The following is a 13069-nucleotide window of genomic DNA, read 5'->3' as shown; positions in this document are numbered from 1 at the left end:
TGCGGGCAGCCAAAAAGAAACATTTTAACACCAAAATGGATTATTTAAGACCTCTCTTCCCCACCTTACTCTTGACAAAGAATTGGAGATTATGATTCTAATCCATTGAGGTCTATTAAGGAGAAATTTGTAAATTCATCCAGGAAGTGGGTAAGGGAGGGGCATATAGGGGGAAAGAAAACGGACACAGAGAAGGTGGAAAGCGCCTAAGACATGCAAGGGGCTGTGATGTGCTTTGGGGGAGTCTTCCCAGGAGCAGGGAAGAGCTCCCCGCCAGTATCACTTCAAGGTGTGGCAAGCAAGCACCTGGGGCTGACAGCTGGGACGGCACCATGGGGCTGGATGTGAGTGCCGAGGCCCTGAGTCTGATGCAAAGCAGCAGATCTACCCATCTGCAATCACACATGGGCTGGGACAGAAGAGACAAAACCAGTGGCCCTTTCCTTACTGTCTTTCTTGCCTTTTTTTGCATTGACTAAATTCTATTTTTGTTTTCTTATGCCATTCTTTTTCCTTCTACAGTATGGAGGTTATATCCTCTATTTTGAATCTTGAACTTTGTATTATACATAGGTTTTCAACCAAGACTACAGTTAATATCCTCACAATCCTTAATTTTTCCTTGAATAATATAGGATCCCCAAACCCTTTAACTCCCATCACTTGCTCCTATCTTGCAGACCATTTTCTTCCAGTTTTTAATTCTGTCCTTTCCCTCTCTTTTTTTTTTCCCAACAAACTGGACATCATTGTTAATTACTATTTTTAACAGCTTTATTAAGGTCTAACTGGGGACGGGCACATTGGGTCACGCCTGTAATCCCAGCACTTTGGGAGGCTGAGGCTGGCGGATCACCTGAGGTCAGGAGTTCGAGACCAGCCTGGCCAATATGGTGAAACCCCGTCTCCACTAAAAATACAAAATTAGCCGGGTGTGGTGGCTCATACCTGTAATCCCAGCTACTCAGGAGGCTGAGGCAGGAGAATTGCATGAAACCGGGAGGTGGATGTTGCAGTGAGCCAAGCTCGCACCATTGCACTCCAGCCTGGGCAACAAGAGTAAAACTCTGTCTCAAAAAAAAAAAAAAAAAAAAAAAAGTATAGTTCGCATTCAATAAATTGCACGTGTTTAGAGTATACTATTGGATAAGTTTTGTATTATGTATATACCTGTGAAACAGTCACCACAATCAAGATAATGAATATATCCATTACCCCCAAAAGTTTTCTTCTGCCCCTTTGTAATCCTGCCTCACTCCCATCCTCATTCACCAGTCGATGGGTATTTGGGTTCTTTCCAGTCTGGGGCTATTACAAATTGAGCTGCTATGAAGATTTATGTACAAGTCTTTGCATGCTATCACTTCTCTTGGGTAAATACCTTGGAGTGGAACATCTGGGCCATATGGTAGGTATATGCTCATGTTTTCCAAAGTGGTCATAACATTTTGCATTCCCACCAGCCATGTAGAATTCCAGTTCCTCCACTGACACTCGCTACTATCAGCCTTTTTCATTTTAACCATTCTAATAAATGTATAAACTGCACCAAGATTGTAGCTTTAATTTATACCTCCCTGATAACTAATGACTTTGAGCATCTTTTTGTGTGCTAATTTGCCATCCATTTATCTTCTTTGGTGAAATTTCTGTTCAAATATTTCATCTATTTTTATTGAGTTTAGAGAGCTCTTCATATATTCTAGAAATAAATCCTTCATCAAATATGTGATTTACAGTTATCTTCTCCCAATGCGTGACTTGTCTTTTCATTCTCTTAAAAAGGTCTTCTTAGCTTGCTGCACTGAAAAAGGGAAAAAAAGAAGTCTTTCACAGAGCAGAAGTTTGACATTTTGATGAAGGTCAGTGTGTCAATTTTTTCTTTTATGGATCATGCTTTTTGATGTTGTATCAAAAAATCTTTGCCTAATCCAGGGTCACAAGGATTTTCTCCTATGTTTTCTCCTAGAAGTGTTGTAGTTTTAGGCTTTACATTTAGACTTATGAATGAACATGAGTTAATTTTCATATACGTGTGAGTAAAACAACAACTTCTTCTTCTTCTTCTTCTTCTTCTTCTTCTTCTTTTCTTCTTCTTCTTCTTCTCTCCTCCTCCTCCTTTCTTCCTTCATCTTCTTCCTTTTTTTGTGTATTGATATATCCAACTATTCCAGCACCATTTGTTGAAAAGTCTACCTTGTCCTTCCTCTACTGAATTGACATTGCACTGGTTTGAAATCAGTTAAACATATTTGTGTGAGTCTGTTTCTGGCCTTTTCTGTTCTATTGACCTATTTATCTATCTTTATGCCAATACCACACTGTCTTGATTGCTGTAGCTTTATAATATGTCTCAAAATCAAGTAGTATAAATCCTCCAACTTTGTTCTTTATCAAAGTTGTTTTTGCTCTTTTAGATTTCTAGTATTTCCATGTGGATTTTAGCATCAGCTTATCAATTTATACCAAAAAAACTTGCTAGGATTTTGATTGGGATTACATTGATTACATAGATCAGTTTGGGGAGAACTGACCTCTGAACAACATTGATTCCAACCCATGAATAACTCTATTTATTTAGGTCTTTATCTTAATTTGGGCTGCTATAACAAAGTGCCATAGTGTTGGTGGCTTCTCAACAACAGAAATCGATTTCTCACAGTTCTGTAGGCTAGAGGTCCAAGATCAGGGTGCCAGCATGATCAGGTTTTGGTGAAAGCCCTCTTTTGATGTAGTGAATTCTTATAATTTTATTTTGCCTTGGCATCCATTTTACATATAAGCTGGACTTTCTCATATCAGAAGCAGGGCTTAGTCACCCTTCCAGCCACAGTTTCCAGTTCTCTGCCCTCTTGCAGTTCCTCAATATGGTCGATCCCAGTTCCTGCTTCATACAACCACTTCCTGGTGACCACCTCTCTATGAGACAGCTAGATGCGACCTACCTGACTTGCCCTACTGACCCTCTTACACAGGGACTGTGCAAATATGCCACAGTGACTACCTCGCAGTCACAGCATGACTCCATGGAACTCATGCCTGCTTGCTCTAAACCCGTCAATTAGAACTCTCTACGGGAAACTTGCTTGGGTAAACCCCTGGACTCCAATAAAGGCTTTGGCCCAAGGTCTGTCACCATCTCTCTCCTGCTCCCACTCACTGGTTGAGCTCCTTGCCACCTCCAGACTTCCCATTGGCAACCAGTAGACGCCCCTAATGTCTCTGGGACCTGTAAGTAATAAATTTCTTATTACTTACAGTTTCATGCATTTGGGTTTCACTCTCTCATTGTGTCTCACCTGACCTACACACTGTAACTTAACTTTCCCCTGATTGGGGCTCTCCTAGAAAATTGCTATGTCAGACCGGGCGCAGTAGCTCACACCTGTAATGCCAGCACTTTGGGAGGCTGAGTCCAGTGGATCACTTGAGGCCAGGAGTTTGAGACTAGCCTGGCCAATATGGGGAAACCCTGTCTCCACTAAAAATATAAAATTAGCCGGGCATGGTGGTACATGCCTGTAATCCCAGCTACTCAGGAGGCTGAGGCAGGAGAATCACTTGAACCCAGGAGGTGGAGGCTGCAGTGAGTCGAGATCGTGCCACTGCACTCTAGCCTGGGTGACAGAGCAAGACCCAGTCTCAAAAAAAAAAAAAAAAAAAAAGATAAAGAAAGAAAATTGCTGTCTCAGCTTATGGCCACTGTCAAGAGAGACCTTAAGACCAGATTAAAAGAAACCATGGGCCAGGCATGATGGCTGATGCCTGTAATCCCAGAGCTTTGGGAGGCCAAGGCGGGAGAACTGTTTGAGCTCAGGAGTTTGAAACTAGCCTGGGAAGCAAAGAAGACCCCATCTCTGCAAAAAATAAAAAAATTAGCCAGGCACGGTGGCATGTACCTGTAGTCCCAACTACTCAAGTGGCTGAGCCAGGAGGTTTGCTTGAGCCAGGGAGGTTGAGGCTGCAGTGAGCCATGATTGCACCACTGCACTCCAGCCCGGGTGACAGAGCAAAGACTCTATCTCAAAAACAAAACAAAACAAAACAAAAAACAAAAAAAAAAAACTATCTTCCTCTTCAATGACACCTATGGAGTCCACTCATTAAAGATAAAGTGTTGGCTGGGCACGGTGGCTCACGCTTGCAATCTCAGCACTTTGAGTACTTTGGGAGGCTGAGGCGGGCAGATCACGAGGTCAGGAGTTTGAGACCAGCCTGGCTGGCATAGTGAAACCCCATCTCTACTAAAAATACAAAAAATTAGTCAGGTATGGTGGTGCATGCCTATAGTCCCAGCTACTAGGGAGGATGAGGCAGCAGAATTGCTTGAACCCGGCAGGTGGAGGTTGCAGTGAGCTAAGATTGTGCCACTGCACTCCAGCCTGGGCAACAGAGCGAGACTCCATCTCAAAAAAAAAAAAAAAAAGAAGATGAAGTCATAAGATGGAAAGAGGCTAGATCCCTGAATCAATGCTAGTAGCACCACTCAACATACATGAGATGTCATGTGAACAAGAAATGAGTAACAAAGTTATTAAGTTGCTGAGATGTGGTGGTTGTTACAAGGGTTGGCCCCTCCTGACCTTCTGATCTAATTGATCTGGAGAAGGGCCTAGGCAATTGTTTTTTTAACCCCCCAGGTGATCCTAACGGGCAGCCAGAATTGAGAACCACTGGATTGGGACAGAAATACAAATGCAGAGTTGCTTAGTAGAGAAATACTGAGTTTCCAGGAATGCCCCAGGAAATGGGAAGAAAGTTGTCCAGAAATGAGAGGAAAAAAAGAGAGGACAGAGAGGACCCAGCAACATGGTGGAGGCAAGGGACCAAAAGAGAAGAAGTTGACCAGAAAGACATTCTTTGTGCTAGGAATGGTCAGAGGCTCTTTGGAATAGAGGTGTTTAATAATCAATGCCAAATTCCCATCAGAACTATGAGGTGATATGAACCCCCATGGATGCTTTGGGGAAATCAAAATAAGGGTGGTTGCTCATCTGGCCATTGCAGGGAGAAGGGAACCGCCAAAGCTCCTGAGAATCCTCAGTGATCCCGAAGGAGTGGCACGCAGCTCCGCTGAATAACTCATTTAGGAAGAAAGCTGATCCCTTAACCCTGAAGGATTTGCCAAACATCGCCCTTGGGTGCTCTTTTGATGTCACCTATGGCCCCTGTTTCTGAGCACCTGGAAGCAATCCTAGTGTTACCACTGGGAGGGTCCATGACACTTTTACAGAAGATAAATCTGAAGCCCAGAGAGGTAGAGGGACCTGTTGGGGGCCACACAAGTTCCAGGTGGAGCTGAGTGGATTAGCCACAGCATGTCTGAGTCCTCGAGCCCCATGAATGCTCGCAGACACCTGGGTGCAGGCATTTATTTTTTTTTTAATTTTAGATTTTTAGGGGGTACACGTGCAGGTTTGTTACATAGGCATATTGTGTGATGCTGAGGTTTGGGTTTCTATTGAACCTGTCACCCAAATAGTGTACAGAGAACCCAATATGTCATCAATATGTAGCTTATCTTTTCTTTTCTTTTCTTTTTTTTGAGACGGAGACTTGCTCTGTCCCCCAGGCTGGAGTGTAATGGCACGATCTTGGCTCACTGCAATCTCCACCTCCCGGGTTCAAGTGATTGTCCTGCCTCAGCCTCCCAAGTAGCTGGGATTACAGGTGCATGCCACCACACCTGGCTAACTTTTGTATTTTTAGTAGAGACGGGGTTTCACCATGTTGGCCAGGCTGGTCTTGAACTCCTGACCTCAGGTGATCCGCCCTCCTCGGCCTCGCAAAGTGCTGGGATTATAGGCGTGAGCCACTGTGCCCGGCCAATATGTCATTTTTCAACCCTTATCTCCCTCCTTCCTTCCCTCCCTCCCTCCTTTTATCGTCCTCAGTGTCTATTTTTGCCATCTTTATGTCCATGTGTACCCAATGTTTGGCTCCCGCTTATAAGTGAGGACATATGGTATTCAATTTTCTGTTTCTCTGTTAATTTGCTTAAGATAATGGCCTCCAGCTGTATTCATGTTACTGCAAAGGATATGTTTTTTTTTGTTTTGTTTTGTTTTGTTTTTGAGACAGAGTCTCACTCTGTCGCCCAGGCTGGAGTGCAGTGGCGTGATCTTGGCTCACTGTAACCTCTGCCTCCCAGGTTGCAATACAAGCAATTCTCCTGCCTCAGCCTCCTGAGTAGCTGGGACTACAGGCACGCACCACCATGCCTGGCTAATTTTTGTATTTTTGCTAGACACAGGGTTTCACTATGTTGGCCAGCCTGGTCTCCAACTCCTGACCTCCGGTGATCCACCCATCTTTGCCTCCCAAAGTGCTGGGAGTACAGGAGTGAGCCGCCACGCCCAGCCGATTTCACTATTTTTATGGCTGCATTATATCCCATGGTGTATATGTACCATATTTTCTTTATCCAACCCACCACTGATGGACACCTAAGTTGATTCCATGTCTTTGCTATGGTGAATAGTGCTACGATAAGCATACAAGTGTGTTGGAGGCCAAAAGAATGAGGGTCGTGATCAACCCAGTATACCACTGGAGGCTATATGAGCAAACAGCAAACTGTTCTCATAATGCAGAATGTTGGCAAACTGACAAACTGCGTCTGCCACCCAGAAGGAATGCTGAGGGCAGTCACGCCCCAGGCGCAGTGTTTGTGATTATCTACAGGCACACCTGAAGCCTGTTAGCAATTATGTGAACCTGTGATAAATCAAGCAGCTGACCAATGGTTACCTGCTCTTCCCTACTCTTTCTACCCAATAAATATGGAGGGCTGTGGAAGCTTAGGGCCCTTGCTCACTAGAAGCAAGAAGCCCCCGACCCCTTCTTTAAAACAGATTCTTTTGTCTTAAGTTTTCATTTCTGCGTTCATCCTCTTTTGTTCAGTCCCGTAGTAACTGTCACTAGTGGTGCCCAAACAGGGATGAACAGGGATAGGGACAGACAGGGACAGATAGAGACAAGCAGGGACTTGCAGGGACTAGTAGAGACTAGCAGAGACAGACAGGGACAGACAGGGACACGAACGAGGAGGGTCCGCTGGAGCAGAGAAAGTGAAACTGACCAGACGAACGAGAAACCCCGGAACGAGTCCGCTGGCAGTGGATATAAGGTCAGTGCCCTAAAAAAGTACTGGGATATAAGGTCAGCTCCCTAAAGAGGTACTGGGAGCGGGAAGTTTCTGAATCAGGGTAACATGGGGCAGAATTTGTCCATTCTTTCTGTTTTTTCTGTTTGGGGTTTGGTCCGTACTGTCCTTTTGTCATTATTTCAAAATTTGAAAGAATTTTTTGCCCCATCCACAGCACCTATCAAGGGCGGTGAATAGGAGAGGGAGGGTGAAGATTGGCCTGTACCGTCTTCTTTTGTGGCTGCAGAAATACTAACTTTAACTTTGGCTTTGAGAATGCAAACGTGGATTGTAAGCATGCACTGGCACCTGTGAGATGTACAAGAAGCTTAGGAAATTTTCTTAGAGCTTGTCAAGATGTGGGAATTGAGCTTCATCGCTCTACAATGTTGGCTCAAGCAATGGCTAGTTTAGTAGTTGATAAACCTAAAAGGAGCCAAGGGTCAAACCCTAAAGTGGGAAAGTGTTATAATTGTGGAAAAATTGGACATTTCAAAAAAGAATGCCGTCAGATCTCTGGAAAGAAGGGATCTTATAATACAGTTCCCTCCCGCACAATAGAAAAAAACACCAGGACTTTGCCCTCCTTTGCAATAAAAGAAATGATTGGGCTAATCAATGCCATTCAAAATTTCATCAAAACAGCACCCCCCTGTGGGGAAATGAGAAGGGGGCCTGGATGTGGGCACCTCAAACAATGAGGGCATCCGCAGTCCAGCCCACAACTCCGTTTCAAGGGTGGGTTTCCGGGAGGCACATTGATTCCCTCTCCCCAGGAACACCTGGAAGCACAGGATTGGGTCTCCCAGTCAAAGAATGTGTTACTTTAGTTGGAGGAGACAAATCCACGAAGATTCCCACTGGGATTTGTGGACCTTTGCCAACAGGATACATGGGATTAATTTTAGGCAAAAGCTGTCTTAACTTACAGGGCATTACTGTAGTCCCAGGAGTTGTTAATTTGGATTATGAAGGAGAAATTCAAGTAGTGGTAATGTTACAAGATCTTTGGGTTTTGAACTGGGAGAATATATTGCTCAACTGTTGCTTATCTCCTGCAAATTACACCCTTCTCCACGAAAGAAGAAACAAGGGAATCAAGGATTTGGAAGTACAACTCGGAGGGACATTTATCTATCACAACCAATAGCATCTAGTAGACCCACTTGTGCAGTGCAAATTAAGTTTTGTGGGCTTATGGATACGGGAGCAAGAGACTGGCCTCTGGCAGTAATGGATCTTGGAGATTTTTTTTTACTATACCCTTACACGAGAAGGATAAGCCTCGATTTGTTTTCTGTGCCTTCTGTTGATTGGAGAAAGCCTGTTTCTCATTATCAATGGAAAGTTTTACCCCAAGGCATGCTCAGCAGTCCTACGTTATGTCAGCATTTTGTAGGAAAAGCATTAAGGAACCTGAGAATATGTTTCCCACTGCCTATAGATTTACTAACGTGGGGACGAGGGTATGCTTATGTTTTTATAGGAGATGGACAAACCATGTGGGTGCCCTCAAGGTGTGTGCAACCATGGAACAGGAGACTGGAGGGACCCATGGATCCCAACCATGGGCCTGGTTCCCCTGGTATGAGCCATGAGCCAGTTGAATCTGAGTGCAAAGACAGAATGAGGACTGACCAGAGTCACACTGACATCAACCCCCATAACATGAGGACAGATTTTGTTCAATTAATGTAAAAACAAAAAGGGGGAGATGTTGGAGGCCGAAAGAATGAGGGTCATGATCAACTCAGTATACCACTGGAGGCTGTATGAGCAAACTGTTCTCATAATGCAGAATGCTGGCAAACTGACAAACTGCGTCTGCCACCCAGAAGGAATGCTGAGGGCAGTCACACCTCAGGCGCAGTGTTTGTGATTATCTACAGGCACACATGAAGCCTGTCAGCAATTATGTGAACCTGTGATAAATCAAGCAGCTGACCAAAGGTTACCTGCTCCTCCCTGCTCTTTCTACCCAATAAATATGGAGGGCTGTGGAAGCTCAGGGCCCTTGCTCACTAGAGGCAAAAGCAAGGACCCCTTCTTTAAAGCAGATTCTTTTGTCTTGTTCTCATTTCTGCGTTTGTCCTCTTTTGTTCAGTCCCGTAGTAACTGTCACAAGTGGCGTACATCCTCCTTCATTCAGTCCCATAGTGACAGTCACACAAGTGCAGGTATCTTTTTGGTGGAACGATTTCTTCTCCTTTGGGTAGATGCCCAGTGATGGGATTGCTGGAATGAATGGTAGTTCTATGAGAACTCCCCAAACAGCTTTCCACAGGGGCTGAACTAATGTACGTTCCCACCAATAGTGTATAAGCACTCCCTCTTGTCTGCAACTTCACCAGCATCTCTTATTTTTTGACCTTTTAATAGCCATTCTGACTGGTGTGAGATGGTAACTCACGGTGGTTTTGGTTTGCATTTCTCTGATGATTAGTGACGTAAAGCACTTTTTCATACATTGTCACTTGTATGTCTTCTTTTGAGAAATGTCTGTTCACGTCCTTGGGTACAAGCACTTAGAAGGAGCATCTTCTGGGGATGGGGGAGTGTGCAGGGGCAAGACAGAGGAAAGGAAGACATCGCAGAAAACAAGACATGTTGCTCTGACTTCCATTCTAGTAGTCATCTGTGCTGTGCTCCCCAGCTCTCACTCTCTCCCAAAGCCATCCATCCAACCCCAACCAAAGACAAGCAGAGCCAGAAGCCTTTGCTTTCACATTTAATCCAAGGAAAAAGAAAGAAAACCAATCAGTGAGAAAACTCAAGAATTGGATGGCTGAGGGAGGGGACAGAGGAAGCGCACTGGGGCTGGGACTGAATATGGACAGTGGATGGTAGGGTCCTCACTCTCTTGAGGTCCCTCAAATACAAGAGTCCACAATGGCAGGGAGGGAGAACAGAGTCATAGACCTAATGTGGTGGGCACACACACCTGTTCCAACCCAGCCCCAGCCCTGTTCCAGGTGAGCCAAGGACTGACAGCCTCTGCTCCCACCTGATAGGTACCTGGGAGGGCTGTGGAGTGGGGGCTCAGGCAGGGGAGGTAGGAGGCTGCTCAGAGAGGAAAGACCAAGAAGAGACAGGAGGGAAGGGCCCCAGGCCTGTCCCTTGGGCATCCCTAGCAGTGAAGGTGCCATGAAGGCCAGGTACCCAACCCATCTCCATCAGAGATTATGGTCATTTGGATCAAGGGGGCAGAAGCAGCTGCAACAACAGATCTTCCCCTGCCTCTACCCTCAAATCCCCCAGAGAAGGTAGGAAATGGCAAGTGACCCTATAGCCTCAGGTCAGCAAGAAAACACCCCATTTCCTTCCCACTCCCTTAGGCTAAGGGTGATGCAAAGCAGAGCTGAATCAGGATGAAAGGACACTGACTAAGGGAAAAGAGGAGCAGGAGAATGAGTGTGTAGTATACGCAGAGCCACACCAACGAGATGGGGGCAGGCCTGGCCTTTCCACCCCATGTGTATAGTCTATGCAAATGCAAATGAGATTCCTAGTATAAGAAATATATTCTAACATTTGTAATAAATATTCTGTTTATTCTCCTTCCCCTTCCCTAGGAAATGGGCACACAGTGGTTCAGGGGCCAGCTTTGGCTGACGCTGCAGCGAAGACTAGTTAGACACTCGGAAGAACTGGGAGGCACAGGGGTTTGGACTCAGGGTGTCACAGGTTGTCCCCTCTGAGGACAGGCTCCCCCCGGAAGGAATGCAGAGAATAATGAAGGATGAGATGCCCAAGTACATCTAGGACAGCATTCTTTCTTAAAGGGAGTCTCCTATTTTACAAAACTGCCCTCCCCAAGTTATGGCAGGGGGGCATTTAGGGTAGGGGGACAATAAGACAAGGGAGGAGACATCAGGAAAGGACCAGGGCTTTGGAGTCTGGGATCAGGGTATTATAAGAAATGAGGGCTGATGGGGAACCCCCAGAAAGGGGCCCCAAAGAGTGACCTCCAAAACAAAACCCTTTGCTTCCTCCCCAAACTAAACCTGACACACACACACACACACGCGCGCACGCACACACATAAACACAGCCTGGTGCCAGAGGCACAGACAGGTGCCGAGCATGCACGTGGAACCACAGGCTGTACAGACTACAGTGTAAATGGCGCCTCTGGAGTTGTGTGTGAGGAACCTCCTGGAGGGCAACTGTCCTTCAAGCCCAGGCTCCCAAGGTCCCCTCTGCACTCCTCCTTAGCCCCTCCAACCCGGCAGCCCTGATGCAAGTGGGCTACCTGGACCTGGCTAGACAGAAAACCAAATGGACCAAGGTCAAGGACATAGAGCTCAGACCTGTGCCTGCTGTGGGCCATGGAGAGCTTGGGGCTCTTCAGTTGGTAGCAGCAGGTTGTCACAGGGCTCAGCCCTCCATCCTGCCCCTACCTGGGCTGAGCCCACTGGCCCCTGCCAGCCTGGCCCTGTGGGGAGCAGGGCTGACCTGTCAGGACACATTGGAGAAATCTGGAGAAACTTCGGCAGTGAGAAGCTGTGGATGAGGGAAGGACCGAGCAGCATCTGCCCTGCGACCCTGTCCCTTTCCAAAGGAGCTGGGAGCTGCAGTGCTCTGCAGCTGTGGCCACTGGCTCTCACTCTGACTCCTCCAGCCTTCAAGATGGCACCAGGCTGGCACCACCACCCGGGCCTGCCTCGCTGCCAGCGGGCCACACATTCCCCTGGTCACACGGAAACAGCCCAAGGCCTGTTCCTCCGACACGGGTGAGAGGTGGGAGGAGTCCAGGAATGGGGTGGGTGTGGCCAGTCCAGAGGAGAACTGGTGACTGGGGAGGGGTGGCAGGGGGCAGTGTGCCTACTGACCATGTGGTCCCAAAGCAGCGTTTCTCTTCTCTGTACTGACCATTATGGAGGTGACTCTGACGCATTCCTGGGCATAGCTTGGCCCTCAGAGATATCTGGTGACCAATGGGCATCGGGAGTGGGCAGCACCTGGGCACAAGGTACCCCATGAATGCCCACCTCCCTGGCAGTGCACGCCTCTGTGCTGAAGCCAGACTTAGGGCCTGCTGGGAGCTGTTACCCAAGGACAGCCAGATATGGGGGCTAAGGATTGTGGCAGGGGGTCACAGGTCAGGAGGGGGATGGATTCAGGTTCTGGGTTTCAACACAGAGTGAGCCAAGGACCAGGTGAACAGGCTCAGTACACCCAGCTGACAGGCACCCACTGGGGCTCTGTCCGTAGCTTCTCCATGGCTGTCTGGAGCTCGCGGAAGGTCCTCTCCAGGTTGCTATTGACCAGGCAGAGGTCAAAGTAGTGCCCGTAGCCCCGCTGGATGCGGCTGCTCTCCTCCACTGTCCGTCTCAGGTCCGCCTCCTGCCCAGGCACAAGGGGACCTCCCTACAGTCAGTGCCCACAACTCACCCCCACTGTCAGAAGGAGCTACAGCTGCCCCCACTCCGCCTCCCCAAAGCCCAACCCTGGTGTGGACTCCCTGGCTAGGGAGGCAGGGGCCCCTCTCTGCGTGCCTCAAAGTGGCTCACCATCAACCACAGATGGTGAGTGAAAGGGAGGAAATAAGCTTTAATAACTGCCAATCACACCCCTAAATGCTTTGCATGCCACATAATCTTCACTACAGCTCTGCAAGATAGGATTAATTCTTTCCCATTTATAACAGAGAAAATGAAGGTATAAAAAGGTCACACAGCCAGTCAGTGGCTAAACAGGGTCTGCCTGACTCTCAAGCCAGTGCTCCCTCAAGTCTGACTAGGCTGCCTTACCTATGCAGCTAGACAGGCTGGTACCAGGGCAATCCACAAGTACCCAGGGCAACCCCACCCTCGACCCAGTGGAAGCTGGATGGGCAGGGGTGGGGAAGGGTACTTGACAACTGACTTAAATAAGCTGAAGCTAGCCGCATCCCAACAGCTCCAGTTGGCCACACCTGTT

At 47.2% G+C, this 13069-nt stretch overlaps 1 protein-coding gene across 9 annotated transcripts in view; it reads right to left on the bottom strand.

Annotated features, from left to right (window-relative positions):
• Positions 1 to 9862: 9862 nt before the first annotated feature.
• The window catches only part of MPP2 (MAGUK p55 scaffold protein 2), a 42009-nt gene continuing 38802 nt past the window's right edge, over positions 9863 to 13069 (bottom strand). For all 9 annotated transcript variants that reach the window (XM_055101775.2, XM_057300313.2, XM_003828177.6 and 6 more), the window contains one exon: positions 9863 to 12493. In XM_055101775.2, the coding sequence (XP_054957750.1) occupies positions 12317 to 12493 (177 nt within the window). In that variant the 3' untranslated portion in view covers positions 9863 to 12316. The remainder of the gene's footprint in view (positions 12494 to 13069) is intronic.

Source organism: Pan paniscus, chromosome 19 (assembly GCF_029289425.2).
Source record: "Pan paniscus chromosome 19, NHGRI_mPanPan1-v2.0_pri, whole genome shotgun sequence".
Lineage (NCBI taxonomy): Eukaryota > Metazoa > Chordata > Mammalia > Primates > Hominidae > Pan > Pan paniscus.
This window is presented reverse-complemented; position numbering and strand designations above follow the sequence as displayed.